Below are 26,316 nucleotides of genomic sequence, written 5' to 3' on the forward strand. Positions count from 1 at the left end.
TCAAGGAACAGACACCAAGTCCTCGCGCTCACACATGTACTACCACTATTGATACGGAAACTCCGCCCCTCTATCCCCATCCCCCCTTTTGAAAACCAAATGTAGTATGTTGTAGGCAAAAAACGTATCTGAAGTTTGAACGTTACTTGTAAGTGTTCGTTTGTTTGGGGTTTACCTGACCATCCCGAGATTTGGCATCATGATCATCGATCCAAGCAATTGGGAGACGATAGCATGCATTAACCAAGTCAGCGAGCCTGACCTTCTGATCTCTTTGGTCGCCTCATACGACAAGCATTGTCGCCTTTTATGGCAAGCAGGGGTTGCTGAAGACCTATTCTACCCCGGATCTTCACGGGTTACATGTAACAAAACTGGTGCGTGTAAATCTGGATAGTTCAATTCTGGCACAAAACAAAGTGTATCGGAAAATAGAACAAGAGAACACAAAATATGCGGTTCTTCTTATGTTTTTGTATGCTGTATACCCAAGACAAGAAGTATTTTTTTATAAGTTTAGTCACTATGCGACAGATGTATATTTATGGTGAATCCTATGAAGACAAGTATCATGTGCGCACCACACAGGTAAAACAAACAGAGGAAGTTAAGCACCGATGGTCGCGAAGTGTTCCTGGATAGGTGACCGTATTCGTCAAGCTGAGAGTTTTCCAGGGTCCAACACTGAAACACGTGTTATACAGAAGGTCTCCTATACAAGTGTTCGATGTAGTTATGTCTCTGTGCATCCAGCAGTGACTGCGTACCTGATGGGATGAGGTTGTCGTGTGACTAACTTTGAACCTTCTAGCCACTTTAGGATAGCTTGGGTTTTAAACTCAGTGCAATTCGAGTGAGCACTGACCAACTGACCGGGGTAATAATAATCCAGCGTGATGTGGATACATTATGAGTTACCAATAAATAATTATATACTGGCGTATTAACATTAACAGTTCATTACACGGTTGTGTGTTCTGTTCGTATTTTAGTAACTAACATTTTACGTAAGCTTCGTTTACATATGCTTTTATATCAGTCTGTCAAGATATGTTAGTATAAGATCAAGTAATGAACACAATCTCAGGAAACTAGCCTCTGGAGCAGTATGACCATTTAAAGAATATTGCAAGACTTGTATTCTATGGATCAGCTGAAATTGTCTCTAGAGAATGCTATTGTAAAACTGTTGCCAGTAATATTGTAAAGCACGTGTTTATGTCTTGCACGATCAATATGAATGACCGAAATGTACTTTTTAACACCATAAGTGATATCCTGGATGTAAATGTTTTTGTTAAGATCTGGGAGAAAGATGATGATGTTATTCTTGCGTTTATACTTGGTGGATGTCCAATAGAATGTATTATGGAACTAGAAAGAGATGTGTGGGCAGAAGTAATAATTAATCAAAGCCGCTTTATAAGGAAATGACGATACCTGCTAAAAAACTTGTATGTTTATGAACATGTGTAAATATATCCCCAATTCATGTTAAACATGCAACATAATTATATCTGCATATTGTAACCTTCATGCAATTGCAGGAAATAAAGAATATCTATCTATCTATCTATCTATCTATCTATCTATCTATTCATTTGTAGCCCGTGACGATCCGGGAAAGAATCTGTCTTCAGCAACCCATGCTTGTCGTAAGAGGCGACCAACGGGATCGGGTTGTCAAGCTCGCTGACTTGGTTGATGCATGTCATCGTATCCCCAGTTGCGTGAATCGATTGTCAAGATATCAATCACTTAATTGTCTGGTCATTGATTATTTGGAAATCGACATCATACAGCTAAAATATTGTTGAGTGTGTCGCTAAACAACAAACAACATATTTTTTTGATGGTATTCATTTAACGTGATATGAGTGAAATATGAGGCACCGAGGACAGTATTTGGTATGAAGGATATATAATTATAGCATCCGTATTTCAATAATATCAGTTGAACATGTATAGTTGTTTAATCAACACCAGGGTGAGTAAAGGGAAGATGGTTACAATAGATATTAATCACGTACGTTCAATTCGGTATTCCCACTTGTCTGACAACCGCTGTCATGTTGAAGTAACGTTCAGTCGACTGACCTTAGTTAATCATGGAAGCACAACCACGGGAGTTGACACTTTCATGGAAGCTTTATAATTTAATATGAAAAAATCAAATAGCTAGGAGAAATTGGACAATTGGTTTTGTTTTGGAGCAGCCATTTACATGTACGACGACTCAAATGATTTCCTGTTTTGTGGAAGAAGAAGTGTATTCCTCACGGTTTATAAAGAAATGTATGTGTCGATGGAATTATAAGAACAAGTATGAATTAGTCTTTAACAAATATGTCATTCCGGCCCATGAGAGTCAGCCTTTTAATCATTGCCTTTTATGTCTTTGGGGAGCAATTGCTCCTGTCCTCTTGATTCGTAAAATATGTCTCTGTCGGAAGAATAATAGAAAAAGAAAATTAATTCATTAACTTGATCGAAAATGTCAATCGCGTCACAAGGAGGCCCCACTCCTTAAAGTACACATATTGTGTCTGAAAACATATACTTCAATGGTCTGGACGCGGACAGAGAAACTAACCCCCACAGAGTAATGAGAGAAGACGAAATATGTCTCTTGCATGTAGCGTTTATTCAGTTATATCAATTTCCAATATTTCAAATATCAACGTTCATACATTAACATGGTTCATCAAAAAGCGGAAGTAGATTTTATTACGAGGATAGGGGATTCACAAAACCTTAAAGATAGGTTTTACGCTCTTTGCAAAACCGCAAATGGCATCCCGCACTCACAAACGTTTTGTAATCTAAAAATAACTATTAGTCGTTGCTTTAAACTTTCTGTAACTTCAAAAAGCAATCTGAATGCTAGTGTTTCTTTCTTCATTTTACTCTTAAGGAGGTCAGGTGTACTTGTTAAGCAACTGCACTGCCTTTCTTGTTGAGGACGTCGTCCTGGTCCACAAGAAGAGAAGCTTCGTTTGTCGTCACCGTTGTGGACGTAGGAAAACATGGAGTCTTGATATGTTTCTTCAGGAGTACCCCGGTTTCCTATGACGATTGTTCTTCTTCTGGAAACACTTAAAAACTGGGCGAAATAGGGATACTTAAACTCCAGAACACATTGAGATTCAAGTTCCATACCATCCACTGAATAAAACAATAATGTTGATACCAAATATTGCCAAAATTAAACATGATATTGATCTTAAAACAACTCGTGGCGAATTCCTCTTTCAGAAAAGCAGATCGATGCAATGTTGATCCATAACTACATTGACACTTTTCCTGTAAGTATGCTAATTTTATGAAGGACATAAGGGACGCAAGTGTGCATTAAGAAATTGGGTCCTCTCGGCCACACCTGTCAACGATGAAAATGAACGGAAATATATTTGATAATATTGAAATATTTTATTTTCTGGAAAAGTAGCAATTCAGATTAAATAACAGTTCCTGTAATATGAAAATACACGTTCTTGCAGGTATTGTATCTGTTTCATTGTTACAACATGAACGGTCACCTTGCAAGCAAGGTGAAAATGTTAAACTTAACCAGGTTCATATTTTCTGCCAATATTGTTTAATGAACATAGTAATGCATAACTTGTGTCGCAATGTTTACACACAAGCACACTGACACTGACAAGTAACATTAGTACAATGCTATCGTCTTCACACAGAGAGTGTCTTGATGACTTTATCTTCGTCTTCGTCAACCCCAACCTTGTGACGCTCTAAACGTTATGGGACTGAGCGACAGTGACTTATGTCTTCCTCTTGGCGTCGTCTTCGTCGTCTTGGACAACAGGCTTGCTGCTGTTGGTTCATCTTCTTGTTGGGAACTGTGAGTATAGTATGGATATTGATCCTACTGTTTGGAACCTTCTTGTAAGTTCGTTTGCGCTTTTCATCTGGTTACACCTGACAGCTGGAAAAGAGTACATTTGCAAAAATTAGAACCGCAGTAGAGAGTATTTTAATCATGTAATATTCGAAGGTTGTTTTTGGAGTCAAAATTTATCAATCACATTAAGAATCATTTGGGTCCTTGAAATGTTTCCCAAACGAAATCAATTAATTTTAGCATGCGTGTGGCCCAAGTGAGATCATGGCCAAGAGAACCTGAAGGAAAGTATGTTACATACCTGACAGATGAGCTTCTGTGCTGGTCGTTTGTGTTGGTAGGTCCAGGCTAAATCCAGAAGGGCTGGACCATGTCCCTGATTTTGACATCTCTGGACAAACTGCGTACAGGCCGTTTGTAGGTCGGTGAATCCAAATTCCACAGATGCACAGAGTAATCCTGAAAGATCCGAGGACATATTGTAATGTGTTTGATCAAATATCATCAAAAGGGTGAAGTTCATATTATGGATAATTGTCTGTGTTTCGCTCATGTGTCATCAAGATTAGTGGTATGGGGAAATGTTTGTTTTGAAATGAATATCCCATTTAAACAATTAAAGATAGTGCTTACCAACCACATTGTTAAAATCGAAGTTAGCTTTCCCTGAGTGGACGAATTTGAGGAACGCCCGAAAGTCTCCAATCTGGTAGTCAGGAATGCTGATGGTGAGTTTCTGTGCAAAGGCTGAGTCTTTGATCTTTTTGCTCTTTGATCGTTCCAAGGAGGAGTGTTTCTGATGTTGAAGCAAAAGCTGATATAGGTACCTAGAGAAAAGAAAGAAACAAGTTAAAGACGACATGCATACACAACTAGTAAATGGTCCAAATATTGTTCTCATGTTGAGTACATTCACAGAGTATAAGAGCCAAACAGGCTCTACTTAAACATGCACTTATTATTGTCCTGACCTTTGTAATGGATTTGATTGTTTTCGAGAATATCTTACCTGCTTCGTGTAGCCATTATGGCTTTGACTCCATGAACAGGAGCCTTCTCCTTCCCAACGAGAAAGGTGACGTCACACATATCTGGCATGTTGAGGATGAGGGAGAGGCTGTCCTGTAAGTCCCCTGTGCTTCTAAGCATCATGACGTCACCCCGACCGGAGGACTGTGAGGGGTGAGAGCGGCCTTGTGATGGGTTGGAACTGGATTGGCTGAACGATCTTGATTTTGAGGTCGTGCTCACGCCTTCATCAGAGGAGTAGTCGCTTGAGTCATAGCCTGACGAGGTACCTTCAGCTGGAATAAGAAAAGAAATCAGTTATGAAACAATATTCAGTTTGTTGCAAATGTTATTAAAGCTGAGTGGTGTTTGATGAACAGAACGGGTAGTTGAAATATACTTTGAATAAAAACAACACCAATGAATTATTATCCTGATGTGATAAAAGTGAATAGTGCAAATGTCTCACCGTCTGCGTCATGACCACTGTGGTCAATAGTTTCCATGGCCGAAGAGTCCAGAAGACAAAGTCGGGAATCGTAATGATTCATGTTACTTGTTGTTAGATCTAATTAAGAATGAAAGACAGAACTGATATTTGGCTAAATTCGACGAATCTAAAGAGCTAAGTATGTATCTCGATGTAATGTTTCCAAGAGTGGAATGCCTTCTTCCTGTAACAGAACAGCTTTATACCTTTGCGTATCACAACACAAACGACAGGGTCATTACTACAACTACATGTCACGATTAATTCAATGTTGACATGAAGGCTTTTGCTTAGCACACTTAGCTAGTGGCACGTGCTGCACTTGTGAATGAGATGACATCACGTGACCAATCTAGCCGTAAGTGTTCTAGGGTAATGTCGTTAGTTGTCAAAACATCGACATAATATAATTAGGATGATAATGTGTTTCAGGCGTTTGATTATTTAAGGATTTACGATATCCGTGTTCATTTGCCGGTGTTAATTGGTATCTTGTTATAAAGCATCCATTTGTACACAAGTTAGATTTGATATGAGTGGAACTTTTATATGCTCGTGATGTAGATGTAGTTACAGAATGTTGGTGGAATTATACACTATATATCTGTATAAATATGTGAAACTTACTTGCACTTGAAATATAGATGTTTAGGGTTATAGTTTCCACTGACTAAAGACAGTCATTGTGATTTCCTTATTGATGTATAATTGAACTAAAATAGTTCTGTTATTGAACTGTGTATAAACATAACTGATAGTTTTTTGTTTCACTTTTCCTAAGTGCAAGTGTGACAACCAAAAGTTAGAGTGTCAAATGTTGAAAGGGAGTGTTTTTATTTCTGGTGTGTGTATATGACACCCTGCTGTTTCCTTACAATTTGTGTCAGCCAAAGTCAATTCACCGTGTCACTCTTCAGGCAAAGAGTTTGCTAAACTGAACTTTATTGTACTCGGGATTACTCGTGACACATGACCACATGATTTGAAACTGAGCGGAGGCGCAACGATTTGTTGATTAGAGGGCTTGGCTATAGATGATATACTCAGCGATGTGTATTTGTTTAATCATAATGGAATGTGTGATTGTACGGTTGCTGACAGACGTTGTAGACAGGCTAGTCAAGTGGTACATGTTTGCATTTGAATTGACTGGCAATCAAGGCAGTTTGAGGAACAAACTTGCAACATATCACTAGAACCTATGCGCTCACTGCTTCTGCACTTATATCCCATGCTGTATAGCTTGTAATGGATTGGCATCAACATAAGATATAGGCTTGTTTGCCAATCCAGTTGGATTTCAAGAAATAACTTTGTTTCAACTACTCTTAACTAAGCATTAACATCAAGCCTAATGAAGGCTTTAACTTTCCACAATTTCTAATTATGGTTACATGCACGCTCACAAAAAATCTTTTGTGTTGTATTGTCTCATTCGAACAGTTGAAACATTAGAGTTCATTGCAATTTACATGTGAGACATACATCACACCTAATTATATACAAATGAGCTAATGAGTTCTTTTGATGAAGGAAGCTCTTTGCAGGTACAATTGGCACCAATATGTTCTTTATTTATAAGATAAAATATGCAGTATGTCATGTAAATGTGGGAGGAAAGCCGATAATGGTGCACAACTTTGGTGAAACCGATGTGCAGGGTTTATTGCTGGCAAAATGAGAATCATAATCAGAGCTGATCTAGATTCAAACCAACAACCACAGGATTCTGGGCCGTCTAAAGGACGCAAGTGTGCATTAAGGAATGCGGCTCTCTAGGCCACACTTGTTAACGATGAAACTGAACGGAAACATATTTTGTATTGTTGAAATATTTTATTTTCTGGACAAATCGCAATTCAGATAAAACCGCAGTTCCTGTAATGCTCAGTGTAATCTATTATATGATAATACACGTTCTTGCAGGTATTGTATCTGTTTCATTGTTACAACATGAACGGTCACCTTGCAAGCAAGGTGAAAATGTTAAACTTAACCAGGTTCATATTTTCTGCCAATATTGTTTAATGAACATAGTAATGTATAACTTGTGTCGCAATGTTTACACACAAGCACACTGACACTGACAAGTAAGATTAGTACAATGACACTGTTAAGTACGTGTCGGTATGCTTTGTTCCTTCACATAAACAACAACGTACAATGTGCAAGTCAAGCATCATGTCTGACAATGCTATCGTCTTCACACAGAGAGTGTCTTGATGACTTTATCTTCGTCTTCGTCAACCCCAACCTTGTGACGCTCTAAACGTTATGGGACTGAGCGACAGTGACTTATGTCTTCTTCTTGGCGTCGTCTTCGTCGTCTTGGACAACAGGCTTGCTGCTGTTGGTTCATCCTCTTGTTGGGAACTGTGAGTATAGTATGGATATTGATCCTACTGTTTGGAACCTTCTTGTAAGTTCGTTTGCGCTTTTCATCTGGTTACACCTGACAGCTGGAAAAGAGTACATTTGCAAAAATTAGAACCGCAGTAGAGAGTATTTTAATCATGTAATATTCGAAGGTTGTTTTTGGAGTCAAAATTTATCAATCACATTAAGAATCATTTGGGTCCTTGAAATGTTTCCCAAACGAAATCAATTAATTTTAGCATGCGTGTGGCCCAAGTGAGATCATGGCCAAGAGAACCTGAAGGAAAGTATGTTACATACCTGACAGATGAGCTTCTGTGCTGGTCGTTTGTGTTGGTAGGTCCAGGCTAAATCCAGAAGGGCTGGACCATGTCCCTGATTTTGACATCTCTGGACAAACTGCGTACAGGCCGTTTGTAGGTCGGTGAATCCAAATTCCACAGATGCACAGAGTAATCCTGAAAGATCCGAGGACATATTGTAATGTGTTTGATCAAATATCATCAAAAGGGTGAAGTTCATATTATGGATAATTGTCTGTGTTTCGCTCATGTGTCATCAAGATTAGTGGTATGGGGAAATTTTTGTGTTGAAATGAATATCCCATTTAAACAATTAAAGATAGTACTTACCAACCACATTGTTAAAATCGATGTTAGCTTTCCCTGAGTGGACGAATTTGAGGAACGCCCGAAAGTCTCCAATCTGGTAGTCAGGAATGCTGATGGTGAGTTTCTGTGCAAAGGCTGAGTCTTTGATCTTTTTGCTCTTTGATCGTTCCAAGGAGGAGTGTTTCTGATGTTGAAGCAAAAGCTGATATAGGTACCTAGAGAAAAGAAAGAAACAAGTTAAAGACGACATGCATACACAACTAGTAAATGGTCCAAATATTGTTCTCATGTTGAGTACATTCACAGAGTATAAGAGCCAAACAGGCTCTACTTAAACATGCACTTATTATTGTCCTGACCTTTGTAATGGATTTGATTGTTTTCGAGAATATCTTACCTGCTTCGTGTAGCCATTATGGCTTTGACTCCATGAACAGGAGCCTTCTCCTTCCCAACGAGAAAGGTGACGTCACACATCTCTGGCATGTTGAGGATGAGGGAGAGGCTGTCCTGTAAGTCCCCTGTGCTTCTAAGCATCATGACGTCACCCCGACCGGAGGACTGTGAGGGGTGAGAGCGGCCTTGTGATGGGTTGGAACTGGATTGGCTGAACGATCTTGATTTTGAGGTCGTGCTCACGCCTTCATCAGAGGAGTAGTCGCTTGAGTCATAGCCTGACGAGGTACCTTCAGCTGGAATAAGAAAAGAAATCAGTTATGAAACAATATTCAGTTTGTTGCAAATGTTATTAAAGCTGAGTGGTGTTTGATGAACAGAACGGGTAGTTGAAATATACTTTGAATAAAAACAACACCAATGAATTATTATCCTGATGTGATAAAAGTGAATAGTGCAAATGTCTCACCGTCTGCGTCATGACCACTGTGGTCAATAGTTTCCATGGCCGAAGAGTCCAGAAGACAAAGTCGGGAATCGTAATGATTCATGTTACTTGTTGTTAGATCTAATTAAGAATGAAAGACAGAACTGATATTTGGCTAAATTCGACGAATCTAAAGAGCTAAGTATGTACCTCGATGTAATGTTTCCAAGAGTGGAATGCCTTCTTCCTGTAACAGAACAGCTTTATACCTTTGCGTATCACAACACAAACGACAGGGTCATTACTACAACTACATGTCACGATTAATTCAATGTTGACATGAAGGCTTCAGCTTAGCACATTTAGCTAGTGGCACGTGCTGCACTTGTGAATGAGATGACATCACGTGACCAATCTAGCCGTAAGTGTGCTACGGTAATGTCGTTTGTTGTCAAAACATCGACACAATATAATTAGGATGATAATGTGTTTCAGGTGTTTGATTATTTAAGGATTTACGATATCTGTGTTCATTTGCCGGTGTTAATTGGTATCTTGTTATAAAGCATCCATTTGTACACAAGTTAGATTTGATATGAGTGGAACTTTTATATGCCCGTGATGTAGATGTAGTTACAGAATGTTGGTGGAATTATACACTATATATCTGTATAAATATGTGAAACTTACTTGCACTTGAAATATAGATGTTTAGGGTTATAGTTTCCACTGACTGAAGACAGTCATTATGATTTCCTTATTGATGTATAATTGAACTAAAATAGTTCTGTTATTGAACTGTGTATAAACATAACTGATAGTTTTTTGTTTCACTTTTCCTAAGTGCAAGTGTGACAACACAAAGTTAGAGTGTCAAATGTTGAAAGAGAGTGTTTTTATTTCTGGTGTGTGTATATGACACCCTGCTGTTTCCTTACAATTTGTGTCAGTCAAAGTCAATTCACCGTGTCACTCTTCAGGCAAAGAGTTTGCTAAACTGAACTTTATTGTACTCGGGATTACTCGTGACACATGACCACATGATTTGAAACTGAGCGGAGGCGCAACGATTTGTTGATTAGAGGGCTTGGCTATAGATGATATACTCAGCGATGTGTATTTGTTTAATCATAATGGAATGTGTGATTGTACGGTTGCTGATAGACGTTGTAGACAGGCTAGTCAAGTGGTACATGTTTGCATTTGAATTGACTGGCAATCAAGGCAGTTTGAGGAACAAACTTGCAACATATCACTAGAACCTTTGCGCTCACTGCTTCTGCACTTATATCCCATGCTGTATAGCTTTTAATGGATTGGCATCAACATAAGACATGGGCTTGTTTGCCAATCCAGTTGGATTTCAAGAAATAACTTTGTTTCAACTACTCTTAACTAAGCATTAACATCAAGCCTAATGAAGGCTTTAACTTTCCACAATTTCTAATTATGGTTACATGCACGCTCACAAAAAAATCTTTTGTGTTGTATTGTCTCATTCGAACAGTTGAAACATTAAAGTTCATTGCAATTTACATGTGAGACATACATCACACCTAATTATATACAAATGAGCTAATGACATTAACATGCGTGTTCAAGTTCTTTTGATGAAGGAAGCTCTTTGCAGGTACAATTGGCACCAATATGTTCTTTATTTATAAGATAAAATATGCAGTATGTCATGTAAATGTGGGAGGAAAGCCGATAATGGTGCACAACTTTGGTGAAACCGATGTGCAGGGTTTATTGCTGGCAAACTGAGAATCATAATCAGAGCTGATCTAGATTCAAACCAACAACCACAGGATTCTGGGCCGTCTAAAGGACGCAAGTGTGCATTAAGAAATGCGGCGCTCTAGGCCACACTTGTTAACGATGAAACTGAACGGAAACATATTTTGTATTGTTGAAATATTTTATTTTCTGGACAAATCGCAATTCAGATAAAATCGCAGTTCCTGTAATGCTCAGTGTAATCTATTATATGATAATACACGTTCTTGCAGGTATTGTATATGTTTCATTGTTACAACATGAACGGTCACCTTGCAAGCAAGGTGAAAATGTTAAACTTAACCAGGTTCATATTTTCTGCCAATATTGTTTAATGAACATAGTAATGTATAACTTGTGTCGCAATGTTTACACACAAGCACACTGACACTGACGAGTAACATTAGTACAATGACACTGTTAAGTACGTGTCGGTATGCTTTGTTCCTTCACATAAACAACAACGTACAATGTGCAAGTCAAGCATCATGTCTGACAATGCTATCGTCTTCACACAGAGAGTGTCTTGATGACTTTATCTTCGTCTTCGTCAACCCCAACCTTGTGACGCTCTAAACGTTATGGGACTGAGCGACAGTGACTTATGTCTTCTTTTTGGCGTCGTCTTCGTCGTCTTGGACAACAGGCTTGCTGCTGTTGGTTCATCCTCTTGTTGGGAACTGTGAGTATAGTATGGATATTGATCCTACTGTTTGGAACCTTCTAGTGAGTTCGGTTGCGCTTTTCATCTGGTTACACCTGACAGCTGGAAAAGAGTACATTTGCAAAAATTAGAACCGCAGTAGAGAGTATTTTAATCATGTAATATTCGAAGGTTGTTTTTGGAGTCAAAATTTATCAATCACATTAAGAATCATTTGGGTCCTTGAAATGTTTCCCAAACGAAATCAATTAATTTTAGCATGCGTGTGGCCCAAGTGAGATCATGGCCAAGAGAACCTGAAGGAAAGTATGTTACATACCTGACAGATGAGCTTCTGTGCTGGTCGTTTGTGTTGGTAGGTCCAGGCTAAATCCAGAAGGGCTGGACCATGTCCCTGATTTTGACATCTCTGGACAAACTGCGTACAGGCCGTTTGTAGGTCGGTGAATCCAAATTCCACAGATGCACAGAGTAATCCTGAAAGATCCGAGGACATATTGTAATGTGTTTGATCAAATATCATCAAAAGGGTGAAGTTCATATTATGGATAATTGTCTGTGTTTCGCTCATGTGTCATCAAGATTAGTGGTATGGGGAAATTTTTGTGTTGAAATGAATATGCCATTTAAACAATTAAAGATAGTACTTACCAACCACATTGTTAAAATCGATGTTAGCTTTCCCTGAGTGGACGAATTTGAGGAACGCCCGAAAGTCTCCAATCTGGTAGTCAGGAATGCTGATGGTGAGTTTCTGTGCAAAGGCTGAGTCTTTGATCTTTTTGCTCTTTGATCGTTCCAAGGAGGAGTGTTTCTGATGTTGAAGCAAAAGCTGATATAGGTACCTAGAGAAAAGAAAGAAACAAGTTAAAGACGACATGCATACACAACTAGTAAATGGTCCAAATATTGTTCTCATGTTGAGTAAATTCACAGAGTATAAGAGCCAAACAGGCTCTACTTAAACATGCACTTATTATTGTCCTGACCTTTGTAATGGATTTGATTGTTTTCGAGAATATCTTACCTGCTTCGTGTAGCCATTATGGCTTTGACTCCATGAACAGGAGCCTTCTCCTTCCCAACGAGAAAGGTGACGTCACACATATCTGGCATGTTGAGGATGAGGGAGAGGCTGTCCTGTAAGTCCCCTGTGCTTCTAAGCATCATGACGTCTCCCCGACCGGAGGACTGTGTAGGGTGAGTGCGGCCTTGTGATGGGTTGGAACTGGATTGGCTGAACGATCTTGATTTTGAGGTCGCGCTCACGCCTTCATCAGAGGAGTAGTCGCTTGAGTCATAGCCTGACGAGGTACCTTCAGCTGGAATAAGAAAAGAAATCAGTTATGAAACAATATTCAGTTTGTTGCAAATGTTATTAATGCTGAGTGGTGTTTGATGAACAGAACGGGTAGTTGAAATATACTTTGAATAAAAACAACACCAATGAATTATTATCCTGATGTGATAAAAGTGAATAGTGCAAATGACTCACCGTCTGCGTCATGACCACTGTGGTCAATAGTTTCCATGGCCGAAGAGTCCAGAAGACAAAGTCGGGAATCGTAATGATTCATGTTACTTGTTGTTAGATCTAATTAAGAATGAAAGACAGAACTGATATTTGGCTAAATTCGACGAATCTAAAGAGCTAAGTATGTACCTCGATGTAATGTTTCCAAGAGTGGAATGCCTTCTTCCTGTAACAGAACAGCTTTATACCTTTGCGTATCACAACACAAACGACAGGGTCATTACTACAACTACATGTCACGATTAATTCAATGTTGACATGAAGGCTTTTGCTTAGCACATTTAGCTAGTGGCACGTGCTGCACTTGTGAATGAGATGACATCACGTGACCAATCTAGCCGTAAGTGTTCTACGGTAATGTCGTTTGTTGTCAAAACATCGACACAATGTAATTAGGATGATAATGTGTTTCAGGTGTTTGATTATTTAAGGATTTACGATATCCGTGTTCATTTGCCGGTGTTAATTGGTATCTTGTTATAAAGCATCCATTTGTACACAAGTTAGATTTGATATGAGTGGAACTTTTATATGCTCGTGATGTAGATGTAGTTACAGAATGTTGGTGGAATTATACACTATATATCTGTATAAATATGTGAAACTTACTTGCACTTGAAATATAGATGTTTAGGGTTATAGTTTCCACTGACTAAAGACAGTCATTGTGATTTCCTTATTGATGTATAATTGAACTAAAATAGTTCTGTTATTGAACTGTGTATAAACATAACTGATAGTTTTTTGTTTCATTTTTCCTAAGTGCAAGTGTGACAACACAAAGTTAGAGTGTCAAATGTTGAAAGAGAGTGTTTTTATTTCTGGTGTGTGTATATGACACCCTGCTGTTTCCTTACAATTTGTGTCAGCCAAAGTCAATTCACCGTGTCACTCTTCAGGCAAAGAGTTTGCTAAACTGAACTTTATTGTACTCGGGATTACTCGTGACACATGACCACATGATTTGAAACTGAGCGGAGGCGCAACGATTTGTTGATTAGAGGGCTTGGCTATAGATGATATACTCAGCGATGTGTATTTGTTTAATCATAATGGAATGTGTGATTGTACGGTTGCTGACAGACGTTGTAGACAGGCTAGTCAAGTGGTACATGTTTGCATTTGAATTGACTGGCAATAAAGGCAGTTTGAGGAACAAACTTGCAACATATAACTAGAACCTATGCGCTCACTGCTTCTGCACTTATATCCCATGCTGTATAGCTTGTAATGGATTGGCATCAACATAAGACATGGGCTTGTTTGCCAATCCAGTTGGATTTCAAGAAATAACTTTGTTTCAACTACTCTTAACTAAGCATTAACATCAAGCCTAATGAAGGCTTTAACTTTCCACAATTTCTAATTATGGTTACATGCACGCTCACAAAAAATCTTTTGTGTTGTATTGTCTCATTCGAACAGTTGAAACATTAAAGTTCATTGCAATTTACATGTGAGACATACATCACACCTAATTATATACAAATGAGCTAATGACATTAACATGCGTGTTCAAGTTCTTTTGATGAAGGAAGCTCTTTGCAGGTACAATTGGCACCAATATGTTCTTTATTTATAAGATAAAATATGCAGTATGTCATGTAAATGTGGGAGGAAAGCCGATAATGGTGCACAACTTTGGTGAAACCGATGTGCAGGGTTTATTGCTGGCAAACTGAGAATCATAATCAGAGCTGATCTAGATTCAAACCAACAACCACAGGATTCTGGGCCGTCGAAGGGACGCAAGTGTGCATTAAGAAATGCGGCGCTCTAGGCCACACTTGTTAACGATGAAACTGAACGGAAACATATTTTGTATTGTTGAAATATTTTATTTTCTGGACAAATCGCAATTCAGATAAAATCGCAGTTCCTGTAACGCTCAGTGTAATCTATTATATGATAATACACGTTCTTGCAGGTATTGTATCTGTTTCATTGTTACAACATGAGCAGTCACCTTGCAAGCAAGGTGAAAATGTTAAACTTAACCAGGTTCATATATTCTGCCAATATTGTTTAATGAACATAGTAATGTATAACTTGTGTCGCAATGTTTACACACAAGCACACTGACACTGATGAGTAACATTAGTACAATGACACTGTTAAGTACGTGTCGGTATGCTTTGTTCCTTCACATAAACAACAACGTACAATGTGCAAGTCAAGCATCATGTCTGACAATGCTATCGTCTTCACACAGAGAGTGTCTTGATGACTTTATCTTCGTCTTCGTCAACCCCAACCTTGTGACGCTCTAAACGTTATGGGACTGAGCGACAGTGACTTGTGTCTTCTTCTTGGCGTCGTCTTCGTCGTCTTGGACAACAGGCTTGCTGCTGTTGGTTCATCCTCTTGTTGGGAACTGTGAGTATAGTATGGATATTGATCCTACTGTTTGGAACCTTCTTGTAAGTTCGTTTGCGCTTTTCATCTGGTTACACCTGACAGCTGGAAAAGAGTACATTTGCAAAAATTAGAACCGCAGTAGAGAGTATTTTAATCATGTAATATTCGAAGGTTGTTTTTGGTGTCAAAATTTATCAATCACATTAAGAATCATTTGGGTCCTTGAAATGTTTCCCAAACGAAATCAATTAATTTTAGCATGCGTGTGGCCCAAGTGAGATCATGGCCAAGAGAACCTGAAGGAAAGTATGTTACATACCTGACAGATGAGCTTCTGTGCTGGTCGTTTGTGTTGGTAGGTCCAGGCTAAATCCAGAAGGGCTGGACCATGTCCCTGATTTTGACATCTCTGGACAAACTGCGTACAGGCCGTTTGTAGGTCGGTGAATCCAAATTCCACAGATGCACAGAGTAATCCTGAAAGATCCGAGGACATATTGTAATGTGTTTGATCAAATATCATCAAAAGGGTGAAGTTCATATTATGGATAATTGTCTGTGTTTCGCTCATGTGTCATCAAGATTAGTGGTATGGGGAAATTTTTGTGTTGAAATGAATATGCCATTTAAACAATTAAAGATAGTACTTACCAACCACATTGTTAAAATCGATGTTAGCTTTCCCTGAGTGGACGAATTTGAGGAACGCCCGAAAGTCTCCAATCTGGTAGTCAGGAATGCTGATGGTGAGTTTCTGTGCAAAGGCTGAGTCTTTGATCTTTTTGCTCTTTGATCGTTCCAAGGAGGAGTGTTTCTGATGTTGAAGCAAAAGCTGATATAGGTACCTAGAGAAAAGAAAGAAACAAGTTAAAGACGACATGCATACACAACTAGTAAATGGTCCAAATATTGTTCTCATGTTGAGTAAATTCACAGAGTATAAGAGCCAAACAGGCTCTACTTAAACATGCACTTATTATTGTCCTGACCTTTGTAATGGATTTGATTGTTTTCGAGAATATCTTACCTGCTTCGTGTAGCCATTATGGCTTTGACTCCATGAACAGGAGCCTTCTCCTTCCCAACGAGAAAGGTGACGTCACACATATCTGGCATGTTGAGGATGAGGGAGAGGCTGTCCTGTAAGTCCCCTGTGCTTCTAAGCATCATGACGTCTCCCCGACCGGAGGACTGTGTAGGGTGAGTGCGGCCTTGTGATGGGTTGGAACTGGATTGGCTGAACGATCTTGATTTTGAGGTCGCGCTCACGCCTTCATCAGAGGAGTAGTCGCTTGAGTCATAGCCTGACGAGGTACCTTCAGCTGGAATAAGAAAAGAAATCAGTTATGAAACAATATTCAGTTTGTTGCAAATGTTATTAATGCTGAGTGGTGTTTGATGAACAGAACGGGTAGTTGAAATATACTTTGAATAAAAACAACACCAATGAATTATTATCCTGATGTGATAAAAGTGAATAGTGCAAATGACTCACCGTCTGCGTCATGACCACTGTGGTCAATAGTTTCCATGGCCGAAGAGTCCAGAAGACAAAGTCGGGAATCGTAATGATTCATGTTACTTGTTGTTAGATCTAATTAAGAATGAAAGACAGAACTGATATTTGGCTAAATTCGACGAATCTAAAGAGCTAAGTATGTACCTCGATGTAATGTTTCCAAGAGTGGAATGCCTTCTTCCTGTAACAGAACAGCTTTATACCTTTGCGTATCACAACACAAACGACAGGGTCATTACTACAACTACATGTCACGATTAATTCAATGTTGACATGAAGGCTTTTGCTTAGCACATTTAGCTAGTGGCACGTGCTGCACTTGTGAATGAGATGACATCACGTGACCAATCTAGCCGTAAGTGTTCTACGGTAATGTCGTTTGTTGTCAAAACATCGACACAATGTAATTAGGATGATAATGTGTTTCAGGTGTTTGATTATTTAAGGATTTACGATATCCGTGTTCATTTGCCGGTGTTAATTGGTATCTTGTTATAAAGCATCCATTTGTACACAAGTTAGATTTGATATGAGTGGAACTTTTATATGCTCGTGATGTAGATGTAGTTACAGAATGTTGGTGGAATTATACACTATATATCTGTATAAATATGTGAAACTTACTTGCACTTGAAATATAGATGTTTAGGGTTATAGTTTCCACTGACTAAAGACAGTCATTGTGATTTCCTTATTGATGTATAATTGAACTAAAATAGTTCTGTTATTGAACTGTGTATAAACATAACTGATAGTTTTTTGTTTCACTTTTCCTAAGTGCAAGTGTGACAACACAAAGTTAGAGTGTCAAATGTTGAAAGAGAGTGTTTTTATTTCTGGTGTGTGTATATGACACCCTGCTGTTTCCTTACAATTTGTGTCAGCCAAAGTCAATTCACCGTGTCACTCTTCAGGCAAAGAGTTTGCTAAACTGAACTTTATTGTACTCGGGATTACTCGTGACACATGACCACATGATTTGAAACTGAGCGGAGGCGCAACGATTTGTTGATTAGAGGGCTTGGCTATAGATGATATACTCAGCGATGTGTATTTGTTTAATCATAATGGAATGTGTGATTGTACGGTTGCTGACAGACGTTGTAGACAGGCTAGTCAAGTGGTACATGTTTGCATTTGAATTGACTGGCAATAAAGGCAGTTTGAGGAACAAACTTGCAACATATAACTAGAACCTATGCGCTCACTGCTTCTGCACTTATATCCCATGCTGTATAGCTTGTAATGGATTGGCATCAACATAAGACATGGGCTTGTTTGCCAATCCAGTTGGATTTCAAGAAATAACTTTGTTTCAACTACTCTTAACTAAGCATTAACATCAAGCCTAATGAAGGCTTTAACTTTCCACAATTTCTAATTATGGTTACATGCACGCTCACAAAAAATCTTTTGTGTTGTATTGTCTCATTCGAACAGTTGAAACATTAAAGTTCATTGCAATTTACATGTGAGACATACATCACACCTAATTATATACAAATGAGCTAATGACATTAACATGCGTGTTCAAGTTCTTTTGATGAAGGAAGCTCTTTGCAGGTACAATTGGCACCAATATGTTCTTTATTTATAAGATAAAATATGCAGTATGTCATGTAAATGTGGGAGGAAAGCCGATAATGGTGCACAACTTTGGTGAAACCGATGTGCAGGGTTTATTGCTGGCAAACTGAGAATCATAATCAGAGCTGATCTAGATTCAAACCAACAACCACAGGATTCTGGGCCGTCGAAGGGACGCAAGTGTGCATTAAGAAATGCGGCGCTCTAGGCCACACTTGTTAACGATGAAACTGAACGGAAACATATTTTGTATTGTTGAAATATTTTATTTTCTGGACAAATCGCAATTCAGATAAAATCGCAGTTCCTGTAACGCTCAGTGTAATCTATTATATGATAATACACGTTCTTGCAGGTATTGTATCTGTTTCATTGTTACAACATGAGCAGTCACCTTGCAAGCAAGGTGAAAATGTTAAACTTAACCAGGTTCATATATTCTGCCAATATTGTTTAATGAACATAGTAATGTATAACTTGTGTCGCAATGTTTACACACAAGCACACTGACACTGATGAGTAACATTAGTACAATGACACTGTTAAGTACGTGTCGGTATGCTTTGTTCCTTCACATAAACAACAACGTACAATGTGCAAGTCAAGCATCATGTCTGACAATGCTATCGTCTTCACACAGAGAGTGTCTTGATGACTTTATCTTCGTCTTCGTCAACCCCAACCTTGTGACGCTCTAAACGTTATGGGACTGAGCGACAGTGACTTGTGTCTTCTTCTTGGCGTCGTCTTCGTCGTCTTGGACAACAGGCTTGCTGCTGTTGGTTCATCCTCTTGTTGGGAACTGTGAGTATAGTATGGATATTGATCCTACTGTTTGGAACCTTCTTGTAAGTTCGTTTGCGCTTTTCATCTGGTTACACCTGACAGCTGGAAAAGAGTACATTTGCAAAAATTAGAACCGCAGTAGAGAGTATTTTAATCATGTAATATTCGAAGGTTGTTTTTGGTGTCAAAATTTATCAATCACATTAAGAATCATTTGGGTCCTTGAAATGTTTCCCAAACGAAATCAATTAATTTTAGCATGCGTGTGGCCCAAGTGAGATCATGGCCAAGAGAACCTGAAGGAAAGTATGTTACATACCTGACAGATGAGCTTCTGTGCTGGTCGTTTGTGTTGGTAGGTCCAGGCTAAATCCAGAAGGGCTGGACCATGTCCCTGATTTTGACATCTCTGGACAAACTGCGTACAGGCCGTTTGTAGGTCGGTGAATCCAAATTCCACAGATGCACAGAGTAATCCTGAAAGATCCGAGGACATATTGTAATGTGTTTGATCAAATATCATCAAAAGGGTGAAGTTCATATTATGGATAATTGTCTGTGTTTCGCTCATGTGTCATCAAGATTAGTGGTATGGGGAAATTTTTGTGTTGAAATGAATATGCCATTTAAACAATTAAAGATAGTACTTACCAACCACATTGTTAAAATCGATGTTAGCTTTCCCTGAGTGGACGAATTTGAGGAACGCCCGAAAGTCTCCAATCTGGTAGTCAGGAATGCTGATGGTGAGTTTCTGTGCAAAGGCTGAGTCTTTGATCTTTTTGCTCTTTGATCGTTCCAAGGAGGAGTGTTTCTGATGTTGAAGCAAAAGCTGATATAGGTACCTAGAGAAAAGAAAGAAACAAGTTAAAGACGACATGCATACACAACTAGTAAATGGTCCAAATATTGTTCTCATGTTGAGTACATTCACAGAGTATAAGAGCCAAACAGGCTCTACTTAAACATGCACTTATTATTGTCCTGACCTGTGTAATGGATTTGATTGTTTTCGAGAATATCTTACCTGCTTCGTGTAGCCATTATGGCTTTGACTCCATGAACAGGAGCCTTCTCCTTCCCAACGAGAAAGGTGACGTCACACATATCTGGCATGTTGAGGATGAGGGAGAGGCTGTCCTGTAAGTCCCCTGTGCTTCTAAGCATCATGACGTCACCCCGACCGGAGGACTGTGAGGGGTGAGAGCGGCCTTGTGATGGGTTGGAACTGGATTGGCTGAACGATCTTGATTTTGAGGTCGTGCTCACGCCTTCATCAGAGGAGTAGTCGCTTGAGTCATAGCCTGACGAGGTACCTTCAGCTGGAATAAGAAAAGAAATCAGTTATGAAACAATATTCAGTTTGTTGCAAATGTTATTAAAGCTGAGTGGTGTTTGATGAACAGAACGGGTAGTTGAAATATACTTTGAATAAAAACAACACCAATGAATTATTATCCTGATGTGATAAAAGTGAATAGTGCAAATGACTCACCGTCTGCGTCATGACCACTGTGGTCAATAGTTTCCATGGCCGAAGAGTCCAGAAGACAAAGTCGGGAATCGTAATGATTCATGTTACTTGTTGTTAGATCTAATTAAGAATGAAAGACAGAACTGATATTTGGCTAAATTCGACGAATCTAAAGAGCTAAGTATGTACCTCGATGTAATGTTTCCAAGAGTGGAATGCCTTCTTCCTGTAACAGAACAGCTTTATACCTTTGCGTATCACAACACAAACGACAGGGTCATTACTACAACTACATGTCACGATTAATTCAATGTTGACATGAAGGCTTCAGCTTAGCACATTTAGCTAGTGGCACGTGCTGCACTTGTGAATGAGATGACATCACGTGACCAATCTAGCCGTAAGTGTGCTACGGTAATGTCGTTTGTTGTCAAAACATCGACATAATATAATTAGGATGATAATGTGTTTCAGGTGTTTGATTATTTAAGGATTTACGATATCTGTGTTCATTTGCCGGTGTTAATTGGTATCTTGTTATAAAGCATCCATTTGTACACAAGTTAGATTTGATATGAGTGGAACTTTTATATGCCCGTGATGTAGATGTAGTTACAGAATGTTGGTGGAATTATACACTATATATCTGTATAAATATGTGAAACTTACTTGCACTTGAAATATAGATGTTTAGGGTTATAGTTTCCACTGACTGAAGACAGTCATTATGATTTCCTTATTGATGTATAATTGAACTAAAATAGTTCTGTTATTGAACTGTGTATAAACATAACTGATAGTTTTTTGTTTCAATTTTCCTAAGTGCAAGTGTGACAACACAAAGTTAGAGTGTCAAATGTTGAAAGGGAGTGTTTTTATTTCTGGTGTGTGTATATGACACCCTGCTGTTTCCTTACAATTTGTGTCAGTCAAAGTCAATTCACCGTGTCACTCTTCAGGCAAAGAGTTTGCTAAACTGAACTTTATTGTACTCGGGATTACTCGTGACACATGACCACATGATTTGAAACTGAGCGGAGGCGCAACGATTTGTTGATTAGAGGGCTTGGCTATAGATGATATACTCAGCGATGTGTATTTGTTTAATCATAATGGAATGTGTGATTGTACGGTTGCTGATAGACGTTGTAGACAGGCTAGTCAAGTGGTACATGTTTGCATTTGAATTGACTGGCAATCAAGGCAGTTTGAGGAACAAACTTGCAACATATAACTAGAACCTTTGCGCTCACTGCTTCTGCACTTATATCCCATGCTGTATAGCTTTTAATGGATTGGCATCAACATAAGACATGGGCTTGTTTGCCAATCCAGTTGGATTTCAAGAAATAACTTTGTTTCAACTACTCTTAACTAAGCATTAACATCAAGCCTAATGAAGTCTTTAACTTTCCACAATTTCTAATTATGGTTACATGCACGCTCACAAAAAAATCTTTTGTGTTGTATTGTCTCATTCGAACAGTTGAAACATTAAAGTTCATTGCAATTTACATGTGAGACATACATCACACCTAATTATATACAAATGAGCTAATGACATTAACATGCGTGTTCAAGTTCTTTTGATGAAGGAAGCTCTTTGCAGGTACAATTGGCACCAATATGTTCTTTATTTATAAGATAAAATATGCAGTATGTCATGTAAATGTGGGAGGAAAGCCGATAATGGTGCACAACTTTGGTGAAACCGATGTGCAGGGTTTATTGCTGGCAAACTGAGAATCATAATCAGAGCTGATCTAGATTCAAACCAACAACCACAGGATTCTGGGCCGTCTAAAGGACGCAAGTGTGCATTAAGAAATGCGGCGCTCTAGGCCACACTTGTTAACGATGAAACTGAACGGAAACATATTTTGTATTGTTGAAATATTTTATTTTCTGGACAAATCGCAATTCAGATAAAACCGCAGTTCCTGTAATGCTCAGTGTAATCTATTATATGATAATACACGTTCTTGCAGGTATTGTATATGTTTCATTGTTACAACATGAACGGTCACCTTGCAAGCAAGGTGAAAATGTTAAACTTAACCAGGTTCATATTTTCTGCCAATATTGTTTAATGAACATAGTAATGTATAACTTGTGTCGCAATGTTTACACACAAGCACACTGACACTGACGAGTAACATTAGTACAATGACACTGTTAAGTACGTGTCGGTATGCTTTGTTCCTTCACATAAACAACAACGTACAATGTGCAAGTCAAGCATCATGTCTGACAATGCTATCGTCTTCACACAGAGAGTGTCTTGATGACTTTATCTTCGTCTTCGTCAACCCCAACCTTGTGACGCTCTAAACGTTATGGGACTGAGCGACAGTGACTTATGTCTTCTTTTTGGCGTCGTCTTCGTCGTCTTGGACAACAGGCTTGCTGCTGTTGGTTCATCCTCTTGTTGGGAACTGTGAGTATAGTATGGATATTGATCCTACTGTTTGGAACCTTCTTGTGAGTTCGGTTGCGCTTTTCATCTGGTTACACCTGACAGCTGGAAAAGAGTACATTTGCAAAAATTAGAACCGCAGTAGAGAGTATTTTAATCATGTAATATTCGAAGGTTGTTTTTGGTGTCACAATTTATCAATCACATTAAGAATCATTTGGGTCCTTGAAATGTTTCCCAATCGAAATCAATTAATTTTAGCATGCGTGTGGCCCAAGTGAGATCATGGCCAAGAGAACCTGAAGGAAAGTATGTTACATACCTGACAGATGAGCTTCTGTGCTGGTCGTTTGTGTTGGTAGGTCCAGGCTTGATGTCCAGAAGGGCTGGACCATGTCCCTGATTTTGACATCTCTGGACAAACTGCGTACAGGCCGTTTGTAGGTCGGTGAATCCAAATTCCACAGATGCACAGAGTAATCCTGAAAGATCCGAGGACATATTGTAATGTGTTTGATCAAATATCATCAAAAGGGTGAAGTTCATATTATGGATAATTGTCTGTGTTTCGCTCATGTGTCATCAAGATTAGTGGTATGGGGAAATTTTTGTGTTGAAATGAATATCCCATTTAAACAATTAAAGATAGTACTTACCAACCACATTGTTAAAATCGATGTTAGCTTTCCCTGAGTGGACGAATTTGAGGAACGCCCGAAAGTCTCCAATCTGGTAGTCAGGAATGCTGATGGTGAGTTTCTGTGCAAAGGCTGAGTCTTTGATCTTTTTGCTCTTTGATCGTTCCAAGGAGGAGTGTTTCTGATGTTGAAGCAAAAGCTGATATAGGTACCTAGAGAAAAGAAAGAAACAAGTTAAAGACGACATGCATACACAACTAGTAAATGGTCCAAATATTGTTCTCATGTTGAGTACATTCACAGAGTATAAGAGCCAAACAGGCTCTACTTAAACATGCACTTATTATTGTCCTGACCTTTGTAATGGATTTGATTGTTTTCGAGAATATCTTACCTGCTTCGTGTAGCCATTATGGCTTTGACTCCATGAACAGGAGCCTTCTCCTTCCCAACGAGAAAGGTGACGTCACACATATCTGGCATGTTGAGGATGAGGGAGAGGCTGTCCTGTAAGTCCCCTGTGCTTCTAAGCATCATGACGTCTCCCCGACCGGAGGACTGTGAGGGGTGAGTGCGGCCTTGTGATGGGTTGGAACTGGATTGGCTGAACGATCTTGATTTTGAGGTCGCGCTCACGCCTTCATCAGAGGAGTAGTCGCTTGAGTCATAGCCTGACGAGGTACCTTCAGCTGGAATAAGAAAAGAAATCAGTTATGAAACAATATTCAGTTTGTTGCAAATGTTATTAAAGCTGAGTGGTGTTTGATGAACAGAACGGGTAGTTGAAATATACTTTGAATAAAAACAACACCAATGAATTATTATCCTGATGTGATAAAAGTGAATAGTGCAAATGACTCACCGTCTGCGTCATGACCACTGTGGTCAATAGTTTCCATGGCCGAAGAGTCCAGAAGACAAAGTCGGGAATCGTAATGATTCATGTTACTTGTTGTTAGATCTAATTAAGAATGAAAGAAAGAACTGATATTTGGCTAAATTTGACGAATCTAAAGAGCTAAGTATGTACCTCGATGTAATGTTTCCAAGAGTGGAATGCCTTCTTCCTGTAACAGAACAGCTTTATACCTTTGCGTATCACAACACAAACGACAGGGTCATTACTACAACTACATGTCACGATTAATTCAATGTTGACATTAAGGCTTTTGCTTAGCACATTTAGCTAGTGGCACGTGCTGCACTTGTGAATGAGATGACATCACGTGACCAATCTAGCCGTAAGTGTGCTACGGTAATGTCGTTTGTTGTCAAAACATCGACACAATATCATTAGGATGATAATGTGTTTCAGGTGTTTGATTATTTAAGGATTTACGATATCCGTGTTCATTTGCCGGTGTTAATTGGTATCTTGTTATAAAGCATCCATTTGTACACAAGTTAGATTTGATATGAGTGGAACTTTTATATGCTCGTGATGTAGATGTAGTTACAGAATGTTGGTGGAATTATACACTATATATCTGTATAAATATGTGAAACTTACTTGCACTTGAAATATAGATGTTTAGGGTTATAGTTTCCACTGACTAAAGACAGTCATTGTGATTTCCTTATTGATGTATAATTGAACTAAAATAGTTCTGTTATTGAACTGTGTATAAACATAACTGATAGTTTTTTGTTTCACTTTTCCTAAGTGCAAGTGTGACAACACAAAGTTAGAGTGTCAAATGTTGAAAGGGAGTGTTTTTATTTCTGGTGTGTGTATATGACACCCTGCTGTTTCCTTACAATTTGTGTCAGTCAAAGTCAATTCACCGTGTCACTCTTCAGGCAAAGAGTTTGCTAAACTGAACTTTATTGTACTCGGGATTACTCGTGACACATGACCACATGATTTGAAACTGAGCGGAGGCGCAACGATTTGTTGATTAGAGGGCTTGGCTATAGATGATATACTCAGCGATGTGTATTTGTTTAATCATAATGGAATGTGTGATTGTACGGTTGCTGACAGACGTTGTAGACAGGCTAGTCAAGTGGTACATGTTTGCATTTGAATTGACTGGCAATAAAGGCAGTTTGAGGAACAAACTTGCAACATATAACTAGAACCTATGCGCTCACTGCTTCTGCACTTATATCCCATGCTGTATAGCTTGTAATGGATTGGCATCAACATAAGACATGGGCTTGTTTGCCAATCCAGTTGGATTTCAAGAAATAACTTTGTTTCAACTACTCTTAACTAAGCATTAACATCAAGCCTAATGAAGGCTTTAACTTTCCACAATTTCTAATTATGGTTACATGCACGCTCACAAAAAATCTTTTGTGTTGTATTGTCTCATTCGAACAGTTGAAACATTAAAGTTCATTGCAATTTACATGTGAGACATACATCACACCTAATTATATACAAATGAG

General features: G+C 38.7%; 5 protein-coding genes and 1 pseudogene across 5 annotated transcripts; all 6 read right to left on the reverse strand.

Moving 5' to 3' along the window:
• Positions 1–2,931: 2,931 nt before the first annotated feature.
• Positions 2,932–5,421, reverse strand: LOC139462663 (serine-enriched protein-like). Its single transcript, XM_071244492.1, has 5 exons — positions 5,340–5,421; positions 4,872–5,166; positions 4,496–4,689; positions 4,164–4,321; positions 2,932–3,066 (listed from the first exon to the last, which is right to left on the reverse strand). Exons 1-5 carry the CDS (start codon positions 5,419–5,421, stop codon positions 2,932–2,934), a joined length of 864 nt encoding a protein of 287 aa, XP_071100593.1.
• A 66-nt stretch (positions 5,422–5,487) lies between these two features.
• On the reverse strand, positions 5,488–9,294 carry LOC139462664 (serine-enriched protein-like). The gene is made up of 5 exons (XM_071244494.1): positions 9,213–9,294; positions 8,745–9,039; positions 8,369–8,562; positions 8,037–8,194; positions 5,488–5,544 (listed from the first exon to the last, which is right to left on the reverse strand). The coding sequence occupies exons 1-5, from the start codon at positions 9,292–9,294 to the stop codon at positions 5,488–5,490; spliced, it is 786 nt and encodes a 261-aa protein (XP_071100595.1).
• A 66-nt stretch (positions 9,295–9,360) lies between these two features.
• LOC139462665 (serine-enriched protein-like) lies at positions 9,361–12,726 on the reverse strand. The gene is made up of 4 exons (XM_071244495.1): positions 12,638–12,726; positions 12,262–12,455; positions 11,930–12,087; positions 9,361–9,417 (listed from the first exon to the last, which is right to left on the reverse strand). Exons 1-4 carry the CDS (start codon positions 12,724–12,726, stop codon positions 9,361–9,363), a joined length of 498 nt encoding a protein of 165 aa, XP_071100596.1.
• A 149-nt stretch (positions 12,727–12,875) lies between these two features.
• Positions 12,876–16,618, reverse strand: LOC139462666 (serine-enriched protein-like). The gene is made up of 4 exons (XM_071244496.1): positions 16,530–16,618; positions 16,154–16,347; positions 15,822–15,979; positions 12,876–12,932 (listed from the first exon to the last, which is right to left on the reverse strand). Exons 1-4 carry the CDS (start codon positions 16,616–16,618, stop codon positions 12,876–12,878), a joined length of 498 nt encoding a protein of 165 aa, XP_071100597.1.
• A 149-nt stretch (positions 16,619–16,767) lies between these two features.
• LOC139462667 (serine-enriched protein-like) lies at positions 16,768–20,971 on the reverse strand. The gene is made up of 5 exons (XM_071244497.1): positions 20,890–20,971; positions 20,422–20,716; positions 20,046–20,239; positions 19,714–19,871; positions 16,768–16,824 (listed from the first exon to the last, which is right to left on the reverse strand). Exons 1-5 carry the CDS (start codon positions 20,969–20,971, stop codon positions 16,768–16,770), a joined length of 786 nt encoding a protein of 261 aa, XP_071100598.1.
• Positions 20,972–21,037: 66 nt separating this feature from the next.
• LOC139462668 (serine-enriched protein-like) lies at positions 21,038–24,866 on the reverse strand (annotated as a pseudogene).
• Positions 24,867–26,316: the final 1,450 nt, after the last annotated feature.

The sequence above is a fragment of the Haliotis cracherodii genome, unplaced genomic scaffold, assembly GCF_022045235.1.
Source record: "Haliotis cracherodii isolate W230 unplaced genomic scaffold, xgHalCrac1.p SCAF_15, whole genome shotgun sequence".
NCBI classification, from domain to species: domain Eukaryota; kingdom Metazoa; phylum Mollusca; class Gastropoda; order Lepetellida; family Haliotidae; genus Haliotis; species Haliotis cracherodii.